Below are 12,926 nucleotides of genomic sequence, written 5' to 3'. Positions count from 1 at the left end.
AAGCCGGGCAACCCCTGCCCGATCGCACACGTGCAAAAAATGTCAGCTTGGCACTCCCAACCTGGCAGTGCCCCTGCCAGCAGTGCCACCTTGGCAGTATCAGGCTGGCATGCAGGTGGCACTGTCAGGGTACCCAAATGGCACCGGCAGTGCCAGTGCACCACCCTGCCCAAAGGGCATGCAGCTGGGGGCTTCTGATCCTCTTGGAGACTCCCACGAGTGCCCTTCCATTTGGTCCCAGCATCAAATGGTGCTCGCCCGGGATCACTGAGCGAAAGCCTCAGGTACATCGGGAATGTGGACATTAGAGTGAGGCTAACTTACTCGCTCTGATATGCAGATTTCCCACAAAGTGAGATCTCGTAAGATTGCAGTAAATCTCGCGATGCGTTGTGAGCTGGGTAGATCCTGGGAGCGGGGTCTCACGGTTTTCAACGGCCACGCTGTGCCGCGCCAAGCTGCTTCTCTGGCGCAGCGTGGCTGGAGGATTGCGCCCTATATTTCTGGGGAAAAAAAGTCCTGCCTCCATCCCTCTCGCCCCTTCGTCAGAGCCAGCTTTCCTTTCTTCCCTGAGACCTTCCGCTACTCTCTGTAACAATTGGTTACCACAGTAATGTGTGTTTGTAGTTCTAGTTACATTTTTGTACTGCAGGAAGCAGATACGTCTATTCATTTACCGTGTATATCCGGGTGGTTTTGCAGGTCTCCGCACCATGGCTGTTCATTGCAGCTGCAACACCAAAGTCACTGATGACACAACTTCCACCTTCCTTTACCAGGACGTTGTGACTGGTTAGATCTCGGTGGACAATGACTGGTTTGTAAAAACCTGGAGAAGAGAATCATCTTTTTGTTACCATCACATTAGTTGGGAAGGATAGAGAGCTCTAAAGAAGAGTCATACAGACTCGAAACATTTATTCCGTTTCTCTCTCTACAGATGCTGCCACACCTGCTGGGTTTTTCCAGTATTTTCTGATTTATTGTAGATTTTCAGCATCTGCAGTATTTTGCTTTTATAGAACATACAGTGCGGAAGGAGGCCATTCGAGTCTGCACCGACCCACTAACTTCCACCCTATCCCCGTAACCCAATAACCCCTCCTAACCTTTTTGGTCACTAAGGGTAATTTATCACGGCCAATCCACCTAACCTGCACGTTTTTGACTGTGGGAGGAAACCGGAGCACCCGGAGGAAACCCACGCACACACGGGGAGAACGTGCAGACTCCGCACAGACAGTGACCCAGCGGGGAATCGAACCTGGGACCCTGGCGCTGTGACCACTTGGGACCACTTGTGCTACCGTGCTGCCCGTGCTATATTAGGACAGAGAGCAGCTTGTTACAAGTTGTATTTGAGATAAGGAGATTTATTACATTCCCCTGGTAATGGAGCAAAGATACAGATCAGCTGTGATCACAGCATGCCTGAGGGGCTGAATTGCCTCATTCTGCTCCTGTATACAAGCTCAAAGAACCGAATGACATCCTCCTGTTCCTGTGTAACAGGTTCAGGGTGCTGTGTGGCCCCCCTTCATGCTCCTACAGACTTGAGGAGGCCACGGGTGAATGGTCTCCTCTTGTTCCTGGAGATTGAATGGCCTCTACCTATTGCTGTGTAATCGGTCCAAGGGACTGAATAGCCTCTTCCTCTTCTTGTGTACAGACTCAGGGAGAGGCTAAATGACCTCGCCTGTTCCTGCGAAACAGGTTTGAGGGGCTCCTCTTGTCCTTGTCTCCTGCTTACCTGTGCTAATAATAGTTTCTTAGATTTGGTTTTGTTTATGTGACTTTAACAGTTGTAGAAATTATGAACTCACCTCTGCACCAGTTCTCAGTGTGAAGGAAACTCAGGCCGGAGGTGAGAGTTTGTGCTAATTTCAATGTGTTTCTCCAGTTGCTGCTATGTTTTGTTAAGTAGCTGTACAGAGATCCCTGTTGGAATTAAACTCACTTTTATAAAATTCTTAAAGAACGTAGCCACTTTATTGTTCAGCGACTTGATTTGTTTCATCTTGCCCCCACGGAGACAAGCGGGAAGAAGTTACATTGAATCTCACAGAACAAAAACAGGCCTTTTGGCTCAGATTCTCCATCTCAGTGTTCCTACACCACATAAACCTCCTCCACCTCTAACTGATCTCACCGCCATCATCATATCCTTCTATTCTTTTCTCCCTCCTGTGTTTAATCCAATTTCCCCCTTAAATGAACATAAAAGGCGGGATTCTCCGGCCGCGTTGCCTGATAACCGGAGAATCCGGCCCGTTGTACAGGGCTCGCTCGTGGCGTTCTTGCGGCGGGCGGGAGAATCCAGCCCATACTATTCACCTCCACACACCTTATGGTATTGAGTTCCACATCCTCACCACTTTCTGGGTAAAGAGGTTTGTCCTGAATTCTCTGTTGGATTTATTAATGATTTTCTTGTATCGATGGCCCCTAGTTCTGTTCTCTCTCCCCAAAAGTGGAAATATCTTCTCTCTGGCTGTCCTATCGAAATCCTTAATGTTAGAGATCTCAATTAGATCATTCCTCAGCCTTCTCTTTCCCAGAAAAAACAACCCAGCAGTCTTTACTGACAAGTATTATTTTTAAAAAAAATTTAGAGTACCCAATTCATTTTTTCCAATTAAGGGGCAATTTTAGCAAGGCCAATCCACCTACCCTGCACATCTTTGGGTTGTGGGGGCGAAACATGGGGAGAAGGTGCAAACTCCACACGAACAGTGACCCAGAGCCGGGATCGAACCCAGGACCTCGGCGCCGTGAGACTGCAGTGCTACCACTGCGCCACCGTGCTGCCCTACCGATAATTATAACTTCTCAATTGTGATATCGTCCTTGTAAATTATTTTTGCACCTTGTGCAGTGTGTCCATATCCTTTTTGAGCAAAGTGTTCCAAGTGTGATCTAACCAAGGAAATGGAAACTGGAACTGCGCAGAGTACTGCAGATATGTTTTCACCAAGGTATTTGGAGACCAGAACTGAGTAAGATGCTGCAAGTGTGTCTAACCAAGGCATACAGTGCCCAGAACTGTGCACACGGTTCCAAATGTGGTCTAACCAAGGGATATGGAGACCAGAAGAGCTCTTTTCTCTCCTTACAGATGCTGCCAGATCTGCTGAGATTTTCCAGCATTTTCTCTTTTGGTTTCAGATTCCAGCATCCGCAGTAATTTGCTTTTATTTATATGGAGACCAGAACTATGAACAGCATTCCAACCAAGGTGTTTGAAGACCAGAAATGTGCACAGTGCTACAAGTGTGGCTTAATCAAGATTCTACACAAGTTTAACTTAACTTCATTGCTTTTTAAAACCCCAGAGCTTTATTTGATTATTTTTATGGCCTCAATGGTTTCTACCCCCTCAGCTTCTCTGTGGACTCCCTGTGTTGCTGTTAATGTGATTACCTGAGCATGGTATTCTGTTACGAGAAAGTAGTCCACAGTGTTACTGCTTTTCCTCTCCCCAGCATTGATAAACTTCACAATGTTTTCGTGTTCCATCAGAGGGAGAGAGTGAAAACTCCTTTCATTTGCAAAGTGCTGATGGTTGATGACAGAAAACAATTTAACAGCCACCTCTCTTTGTGCCTGTAACCCTTTCCAAACTGTCCCATACCTTCCATGGCCAATGACCTGTTCATCTCAAAAAGAGAGAATGCATTAATGTTACTGCAGCTCCATCAGAAATCAATTGACAGCAGCTATACATGGGCTACAGTGCAGGAAGTAGAGAAACACTGACCATTAAAATAAATCAGGATAAAATAACACCTCCTTCTTATACGCAACCCTCCCTTCTTATACGCAACCCTCCCTTCTTATACGCAATCCTCCCTTCTTATACGCAACCCTCCCTTCTTATACGCAACCCTCCCTTCTTATACGCAACCCTCCCTTCTTATACGCAACCCTCCCTTCTTATACGCAACCCTCTCTTCTTATACGCAACCCTCCCCCTTTTCAACAACATAAAACCCATCACATTTCCACCTTTCCTCAGTCTTGATGAAGAGTCACATGGACTTGAACATAAGGCGGCCTTTACCCACCACCCCGCAGCCACCTGTTTCTCGGCGGGCAAGCGGCCCACCAGCGGGAACTACCGGTCCCATCATTGCCAATGGGATTCCCCGTTGACAACGCCCCTCGCCAGCGGGAACCCTGGCACCAGTATGCCCACACCCCCACCCACTTTCCCCCCTCCCAAGAAACCCCCTACGCACAGTGGTCCAGGATCTCAAACCCCTATTCGCAGAAAGACGGGAGTCAGACTTTGGCAGAAATTTAGGAGCAGCAAAGCTTAGCTCACAGCGAGTGACCATCACACTCCAGCTTTGTGTATTGACTGGCTGATAGTGCCGACACACGCCCATTACCCTGGAATGCCAGGGTACCACTCTGCCCACAGCTCAACCACCTGGGGGGTTCCGATGACCTCGGAGACCCCCCCCCCCTTTCCCCAGGTGCCGTTATGCCTGGTCCACGTTTGGCTAGGTCTCTCAGGTGCAGGTGTTAGTTCCCGGGTCACAGGGAGGGCGAGATCCAGATTGCAATGTTTAAATCTTGCGAGGCGTTTCAAGCATTGCAAATCTCGTGCGAGGTCTCTCGCGAGATTTAATGGTCTTGTCGTGTCACCGGGTCTGGCGTGACGCTGGCTATTTACGTGACGCGTCCAATGATCAGGAGGACGCGGAAAAGGTAAGACAATGGAATTAGATCATGATGCTCCTTTGGAGGGCTGGTGCCTGAAGGATGGGCCGAATGGCCTCCTTCTGCACCATAGCAATTCTGTAATTCTGTAAAGAATTCACTTTTATTTTTATTTTTCATTTTTCCAATCAAGGGCCAATTTAGCATGGCCAATCCACCTACACTTTCAGAAAGGTAACTCTCATCTCACTCACGTGCACTCGCTCATCTCACACACACACTCATCTCACATTCTCATCTCAAGCACACACACATATATCCTCTCTCACATACTCTCTCATCTCTCACATACTTATCTGACACACACACGCACTCTCATCTCACACACATACTCTCATCTGTCACACACACTCTTCTAACACAGACATACTCATCTCTCATACACATTCTCTCTCATCTCATGCACGCACACTCTCATCTCACACACTCATACACTCATTTCACAGTCTCATCTCATACACACATAGAACATAGAACAGTACAGCACAGAACAGGCCCTTCGGCCCTCGATGTTGTGCCGAGCATTGTCCGAAACCAAGATCAAGCTATCCCACTCCCTGTCATTCTGGTGTGCTCCATGTGCCTATCCAATAACCGCTTGAAAGTTCCTAAAGTGTCCGACTCCACTATCACAGCAGGCAGTCCATTCCACACTCTAACCACTCTCTGAGTAAAGAACCTACCTCGGACATCCCTCATATATCTTCCATCCTGAACCTTATAGTTATGCCTCCTTGTAACAGCTACATCCACCCGAGGAAATAGTCTCAGAACGTCCACTCTATCCCCCTTGTCATCTTATAAATCTCTCTACACACTGTCATGTCACACACATACACACACTCACTCTCTCTCTGTCTCTCGCTTTCATCTCACACACACATTCACCTCATCTTATCTCATCTCACACACTCACACACCAACATCTCGCACATACACACACACACCAACATCTCACATACACACACACGCACCAACATCTCACATACACACACACTCACTTGCTCTCATCTTGCACTCACTCTCATGACTCACTCATTCTCCTCTTTCTCTCTCATTCACTCACTCTCATCACAAACCTCATTTATTCTGATCTCTCATTCACTCTCAATTCTGTCTCGTTCACTCAGTCTCATCTCTCACTCACTCTGATCTCACTCACTCATCTCTCACTCACTCTGATCTCACTCACTCACTCTGATCTCTCACTCACTCTGATCTCACTCACTCATCTCTCACTCACTCTGATCTCACTCACTCACTCTGATCTCGCACTCACTCTGATCTCACTCACTCATCTCTCATTCACCCTGATCTCACTCACTCATCACTCACTCTGATCTCACTCTCTCATCTCTCTCACTCTGATCTCACTCACTCATCTCTCACTCACTCATCACTCACTCTGATCTCACTCACTCTGATCTCACTCACTCTGATCTCACTCACTCTGATCTCACTCACTCTGACCTCACTCACTCACATCTCTCACTAACTCTGATCTCACTCACTGATCACTCACTCTCCTCTCTCTCACTCATCTCTCATCTCTCACTCACTCATCTCTCATACACACTCACCTCTCATCTTTCACTTTCATTTCTCACTCACTCACTATCACTCACTACCTGACTCTGATACCTCAGAGTTGCACTCACTCACTCGCTCTCATCTCTCATACATGCTCACCTCTCTTCAAAGCCCTACTGCTCTGTTCTTCCCCGTTCTCCCTCACAGGTCCGGCTCTTGCACCTCCTCATGATCCCAGCCCTCACTCCCCTTTGCAGGCCATGCCTCCCTACCCCCGCACTCTTACAGTCATGTTCTTCCCAACCCCCTCATCTTTGCTCCATTGTCTGTGTTCACACTGATTGACACAATTTCAGTTTTGTGCTGTTTCTACTATCTGATTGGACGAGCTGGAAAAATGACAAAACTCATTGTATTGATCAGCCTGGCCTGCCAGAGACCCCTGGGAGGCTCCTGCGGAACCCAGTTTGGGAACTCTTGATGAAGGCAGTACATCCTAGACCCAAATCAGTCACTGTGTGAAGCTTTTCTCACATCACATACACTTCTTTTGCAAATCACATTAAAATCTGTTCCACCTCGTTCTTGATGATTTTACTAGTGGGAATAGTCTCTCCCAATTTATCCTGTCCAGCCCCCTCATGACTTTGAACGCCTCTATTAAATCTCCTGTTAGTCTTCTTTCAAAGGAGAATAGACCCAACGGGCGGAATTCTCCGTTAGCCGATGGCAAAATTGGGAAAGGCGAATGGGGGGAGAATCTGTTCCGACGTGAAATCGCGGCAGGCGCCGATGTAATGTGGCACGGTAGCACAGTGGTTAGCACTGTTGCTTCACAGCTCCAGGGTCCCTGGTTCGATTCTCGGCTTGGGTCACTGTCTGTGCGGAGTCTGCACGTTCTGCCCAGGTGGCACTGCCAGGGTGCTAGGTTGGCGGTGCCAAGCTGGAATGTTATGCGCGCCTGCGCGATCGGGCCGGGGTTGCCTGGCATGTGTGTTGGGGGGGGGGGGGGCAAGGGACTCTTCCATATTGTGTGCGCGCTGGCGGGGGGGGGGGGGAAGGTCAGGGATTCTTTTGGGGGCCTCAGAGATTGGGACACAGTTTAAAAATGGCATCCAGAACTCCCGCTACAATGCGAAGTTCCGTTGTGCGGAGCTCCCCATTGGGGCTGTGTGCGACCTCGGCTGCACGTTCCTTGTTTAGGCCCCTTATTCAATATGAGTCATGCTGAATAGCCATGTGTTTCTCGGCATTGCGAGTGACGGTAATCGCACAGCTAAACACCCACTCACTCATCACTCACCACTCACTCACTCTGATCTCACTCACTCTGATCTCACTCACTCTGATCTCACTCACTCTGATCTCACTCACTCTGATCTCACTCACTCTGATCTCACTCACTCTGATCTCACTCACTCTGATCTCACTCACTCTGATCTCACTCACTCTGATCTCACTCACTCTGATCTCACTCACTCATCACTCAATCACTCTGATCTCACTCACTCTGATCTCACTCACTCTGATCTCACTCATCACTCACTCACTCTGATCTCACTCACTCTGATCTCACTCACTCATCACTCACTCACTCTGATCTCACTCACTCTGATCTCACTCACTCTGATATCACTCACTCTGATCTCACTCACTCTGATCTCACTCACTCTGATCTCACTCACTCATCACTCAATCGCTCTGATCTCACTCACTCTGATCTCACTCACTCTGATCGCACTCACTCTGATCTCACTCATCACTCACTCACTCTGATCTCACTCACTCATCACTCACTCACTCATCACTCACTCACTCTGATCTCACTCACTCTGATCTCACTCACTCTGATCTCACTCACTCTGATCTCACTCACTCTGATCTCACTCACTCTGATCTCACTCACTCTGATCTCACTCACTCTGATCTCACTCACTCAATCTCAAAACATTTCGCTCAGGGACTTTGTTCCCTTTTGGGAAGATCATGCCCTAAGTGTCATTGAATAGCGGGGAACTCACCGGCAGAACCAGCGGGGAACTCACCGGCAGAACCAGCGGGAAAGTCGCCGGCAGAACCAGCGGGGAACTCGCCGGCAGAACCAGCGGGAAAGTCGCCGGCAGAACCAGCGGGGAACTCGCCGGCAGAACCAGCGGGGAACTCGCCGGCAGAACCAGCGGGAACTCGCCGGCAGAACCAGCGGGGAACTCGCCGGCAGAACCAGCGGGGAACTCGCCGGCAGAACCAGCGGGAACTCGCCGGCAGAACCAGCGGGAACTCGCCGGCAGAACCAGCGGGGAACTCGCCGGCAGAACCAGCGGGGAACTCGCCGGCAGAACCAGCGGGAACTCGCCGGCAGAACCAACGGGGAACTCGCCGGCAGAACCAGCGGGGAACTCGCCGGCAGAACCAGCGGGAACTCGCCGGCAGAACCAGCGGGAAAGTCGCCGGCAGAACCAGCGGGGAACTCACCGGCAGAACCAGCGGGAAAGTCGCCGGCAGAACCAGCGGGGAACTCGCCGGCAGAACCAGCGGGAAAGTCACCGGCAGAACCAGCGGGGAACTCACCGGCAGAACCAGCGGGGAACTCACCGGCAGAACCAGCGGGAAACTCACCGGCAGAGCCAGCGGAGAACTCACCGGCAGAACCAGCGGGAACTCGCCGGCAGAGCCAGCGGGGAACTCGCCGGCAGAGCCAGCGGGGAAGTCGCCGGCAGAACCAGCGGGGAACTCGCCGGCAGAACCAGCGGGAACTCGCCGGCAGAACCAGCGGGGAACTCACCGGCAGAACCAGCGGGGAACTCCCCGGCAGAACCAGCGGGGAACTCACCGGCAGAACCAGCGGGGAACTCACCGGCAGAACCAGCGGGAAACTCACCGGCAGAGCCAGCGGGGAACTCGCCGGCAGAGCCAGCGGGAACTCACCGGCAGAACCAGCGGGAAAGTCGCCGGCAGAGCCAGCGGGGAACTCACCGGCAGAACCAGCGGGAAAGTCGCCGGCAGAGCCAGCGGGAAAGTCGCCGGCAGAGCCAGCGGGGAACTCACCGGCAGAACCAGCGGGAAAGTCGCCGGCAGAACCAGCGGAGAACTCGCCGGCAGAACCAGCGGGGAACTCACCGGCAGAACCAGCGGTGAACTCACCGGCAGAACCAGCGGGAACTCGCCGGCAGAACCAGCGGGAACTCGCCGGCAGAACCAGCGGGAACTCGCCGGCAGAGCCAGCGGGAACTCACCGGCAGAACCAGCGGGAACTCGCCGGCAGAGCCAGCGGGAACTCACCGGCAGAACCAGCGGGAACTCGCCGGCAGAGCCAGCGGGAAAGTCACCGGCAGAACCAGCGGGAACTCGCCGGCAGAACCAGCGGGAACTCGCCGGCAGAGCCAGCGGGGAACTCACCGGCAGAACCAGCGGGAAAGTCACCGGCAGAACCAGCGGGAACTCACCGGCAGAACCAGCGGGGAACTCACCGGCAGAACCAGCGGGAACTCACCGGCAGAACCAGCGGTGAACTCGCCAGCAGAACCAGCGGGAAAGTCACCGGCAGAACCAGCGGGAAAGTCACCGGCAGAACCAGCGGGAACTCACCGGTAGAACCAGCGGGAAAGTCGCCGGCAGAACCAGCGGGGAACTCGCCGGCAGAACCAGCGGGAAAGTCGCCGGCAGAACCAGCGGGGAACTCGCCGGCAGAACCAGCGGGAAAGTCGCCGGCAGAACCAGCGGGGAACTCGCCGGCAGAACCAGCGGGGAACTCGCCGGCAGAACCAGCGGGAACTCGCCGGCAGAACCAGCGGGAACTCGCCGGCAGAACCAGCGGGGAACTCGCCGGCAGAACCAGCGGGGAACTCGCCGGCAGAACCAGCGGGAACTCGCCGGCAGAACCAGCGGGAACTCGCCGGCAGAACCAGCGGGGAACTCGCCGGCAGAACCAGCGGGGAACTCGCCGGCAGAACCAGCGGGAACTCACCGGCAGAACCAGCGGGGAACTCGCCGGCAGAACCAGCGGGGAACTCGCCGGCAGAACCAGCGGGAACTCGCCGGCAGAACCAGCGGGAAAGTCGCCGGCAGAACCAGCGGGGAACTCGCCGGCAGAACCAGCGGGAAAGTCGCCGGCAGAACCAGCGGGGAACTCGCCGGCAGAACCAGCGGGAAAGTCGCCAGCAGAACCAGCGGGGAACTCACCGGCAGAACCAGCGGGGAACTCACCGGCAGAGCCAGCGGAGAACTCACCGGCAGAGCCAGCGGGGAACTCGCCGGCAGAGCCAGCGGGAACTCACCGGCAGAACCAGCGGGAAAGTCGCCGGCAGAGCCAGCGGGGAACTCACCGGCAGAACCAGCGGGAAAGTCGCCGGCAGAGCCAGCGGGAAAGTCGCCGGCAGAGCCAGCGGGGAACTCGCCGGCAGAACCAGCGGGAAAGTCGCCGGCAGAACCAGCGGAGAACTCGCCGGCAGAACCAGCGGGGAACTCACCGGCAGAACCAGCGGTGAACTCACCGGCAGAACCAGCGGGAACTCGCCGGCAGAACCAGCGGGAACTCGCCGGCAGAACCAGCGGGAACTCGCCGGCAGAGCCAGCGGGAACTCGCCGGCAGAACCAGCGGGAACTCGCCGGCAGAGCCAGCGGGAACTCACCGGCAGAACCAGCGGGAAAGTCACCGGCAGAACCAGCGGGAACTCACCGGCAGAACCAGCGGGGAACTCACCGGCAGAACCAGCGGGAACTCACCGGCAGAGCCAGCGGGGAACTCACCGGCAGAACCAGCGGGAAAGTCACCGGCAGAACCAGCGGGAAAGTCACCGGCAGAACCAGCGGGAACTCGCCGGCAGAGCCAGCGGGGAACTCGCCGGCAGAACCAGCGGGGAACTCACCGGCAGAACCAGCGGGAACTCGCCGGCAGAGCCAGCGGGGAACTCACCGGCAGAACCAGCGGGAACTCACCGGCAGAACCGGCGGGAAACTCGCCGGCAGAACCAGCGGGAAACTCACCGGCAGAGCCAGCGGGGAACTCGCCGGCAGAACCAGCGGGGAATTCACCGGCAGAGCCAGCGGGGAACTCGCCGGCAGAACCAGCGGTGAACTCACCGGCAGAACCAGCGGTGAACTCACCGGCAGAACCAGCGGGGAACTCGCCGGCAGAACCAGCGGTGAACTCACCGGCAGAACCAGCGGGAACTCGCCGGCAGAACCAGCGGTGAACTCACCGGCAGAACCAGCGGGGAACTTACCGGCAGAACCAGCGGGGAACTCGCCGGCAGAACCAGCGGTGAACTCGCCGGCAGAACCAGCGGGGAACTCGCCGGCAGAACCAGCGGTGAAGTCGCCGGCAGAACCAGCGGGGAACTCACCGGCAGAACCAGCGGGAACTCACCGGCAGAACCAGCGGGGAACTCACCGGCAGAACCAGCGGTGAACTCACCGGCAGAACCAGCGGGGAACTCGCCGGCAGAACCAGCGGTGAACTCGCCGGCAGAACCAGCGGTGAACTCACCGGCAGAACCAGCGGGGAACTCGCCGGCAGAACCAGCGGGGAACTCGCCGGCAGAGCCAGCGGAGAACTCGCCGGCAGAACCAGCGGGAACTCGCCGGCAGAGCCAGCGGGGAACTCGCCGGCAGAACCAGCGGGGACTCGCCGGCAGAGCCAGCGGGAACTCACCGGCAGAGCCAGCGGGGAACTCGCCGGCAGAACCAGCGGGGAACTCGCCGGCAGAACCAGCGGGAAAGTCACCGGCAGAACCAGCGGGAAAGTCACCGGCAGAACCAGCGGGAACTCACCGGCAGAACCAGCAGGAAAATTCACCGGCAGAACCAGCGGGAAAGTCACCGGCAGAACCAGCGGGAACTCGCCGGCAGAACCAGCGGGGAAATCACCGGCAGAACCAGCGGGGAACTCACCGGCAGAACCAGCGGGAACTCACCGGCAGAACCAGCGGGGAACTCACCGGCAGAACCAGCGGGGAACTCACCGGCAGAACCAGCGGGGAACTCACCGGCAGAACCAGCGGGAACTCACCGGCAGAACCAGCGGGAACTCACCGGCAGAGCCAGCGGGGAACTCACCGGCAGAGCCAGCGGGAACTCGCCGGCAGAACCAGCGGGAACTCACCGGCAGAACCAGCGGGGAACTCGCCGGCAGAACCAGCGGGGAACTCACCGGCCGACACAAATTAACTTAGAAATTTTGGGGGAGAATCGCGCCCACTATGTCCCCTTTAGAAATCTATGCTGTCCCTTCCTAATCAACCCACGTCTTTCCATTTGATGGCTAATTCTACCCCGAATAATTCTTTCTTGTAGTGTGTCCACCACTGATATTAATTGCTGGGGTTATTCTTTCAATCTTTTTTGTGGCTTAGTAAGTAGCTTGGGTCTCAAACTTTGTTCACTTTAAACAAAAATTTGGGTGTCTGGTACAGGCTTGTAACGCCAAGTATTCAGGCTCATTAAACCCAGATGGACATAGACTCCACTAGAATGAGCCCCCGTCTAAAGCGTGCAGCAGATAAATGTTATTCTTACCTCAGTGAGCTCAATTGTCAACAGATTTCCCTTTTCAGTGAGTGGGGCAGTTGAGTGAGAGGAGAAAGATCCCTTTAGCTGCTTTCGGACTGGAATACAGAGAGAGGGAGCATGGATACTGTGATTGATTTCAACAATAAAAACAGAAACTTCCGGAA

General features: G+C 54.3%; 1 protein-coding gene across 2 annotated transcripts in view; it reads right to left on the bottom strand.

Annotated features, from left to right (window-relative positions):
* The window catches only part of LOC140405558 (bone morphogenetic protein receptor type-2-like), a 106,795-nt gene that overhangs the window by 32,190 nt on the left and 61,679 nt on the right, over nt 1-12,926 (bottom strand). For both annotated transcript variants that reach the window (XM_072494119.1, XM_072494118.1), the window contains 4 exons: nt 12,769-12,857; nt 3,421-3,648; nt 1,824-1,938; nt 678-829 (listed from right to left, as the gene is read on the bottom strand). In XM_072494119.1, the coding sequence (XP_072350220.1) occupies nt 678-829; nt 1,824-1,938; nt 3,421-3,648; nt 12,769-12,857 (584 nt within the window). The remainder of the gene's footprint in view (nt 1-677; nt 830-1,823; nt 1,939-3,420; nt 3,649-12,768; nt 12,858-12,926) is intronic.

Source organism: Scyliorhinus torazame, unplaced genomic scaffold, assembly GCF_047496885.1.
Source record: "Scyliorhinus torazame isolate Kashiwa2021f unplaced genomic scaffold, sScyTor2.1 scaffold_58, whole genome shotgun sequence".
In the NCBI taxonomy this organism is placed as follows: Eukaryota; Metazoa; Chordata; class Chondrichthyes; order Carcharhiniformes; family Scyliorhinidae; genus Scyliorhinus; species Scyliorhinus torazame.
This window is presented reverse-complemented; position numbering and strand designations above follow the sequence as displayed.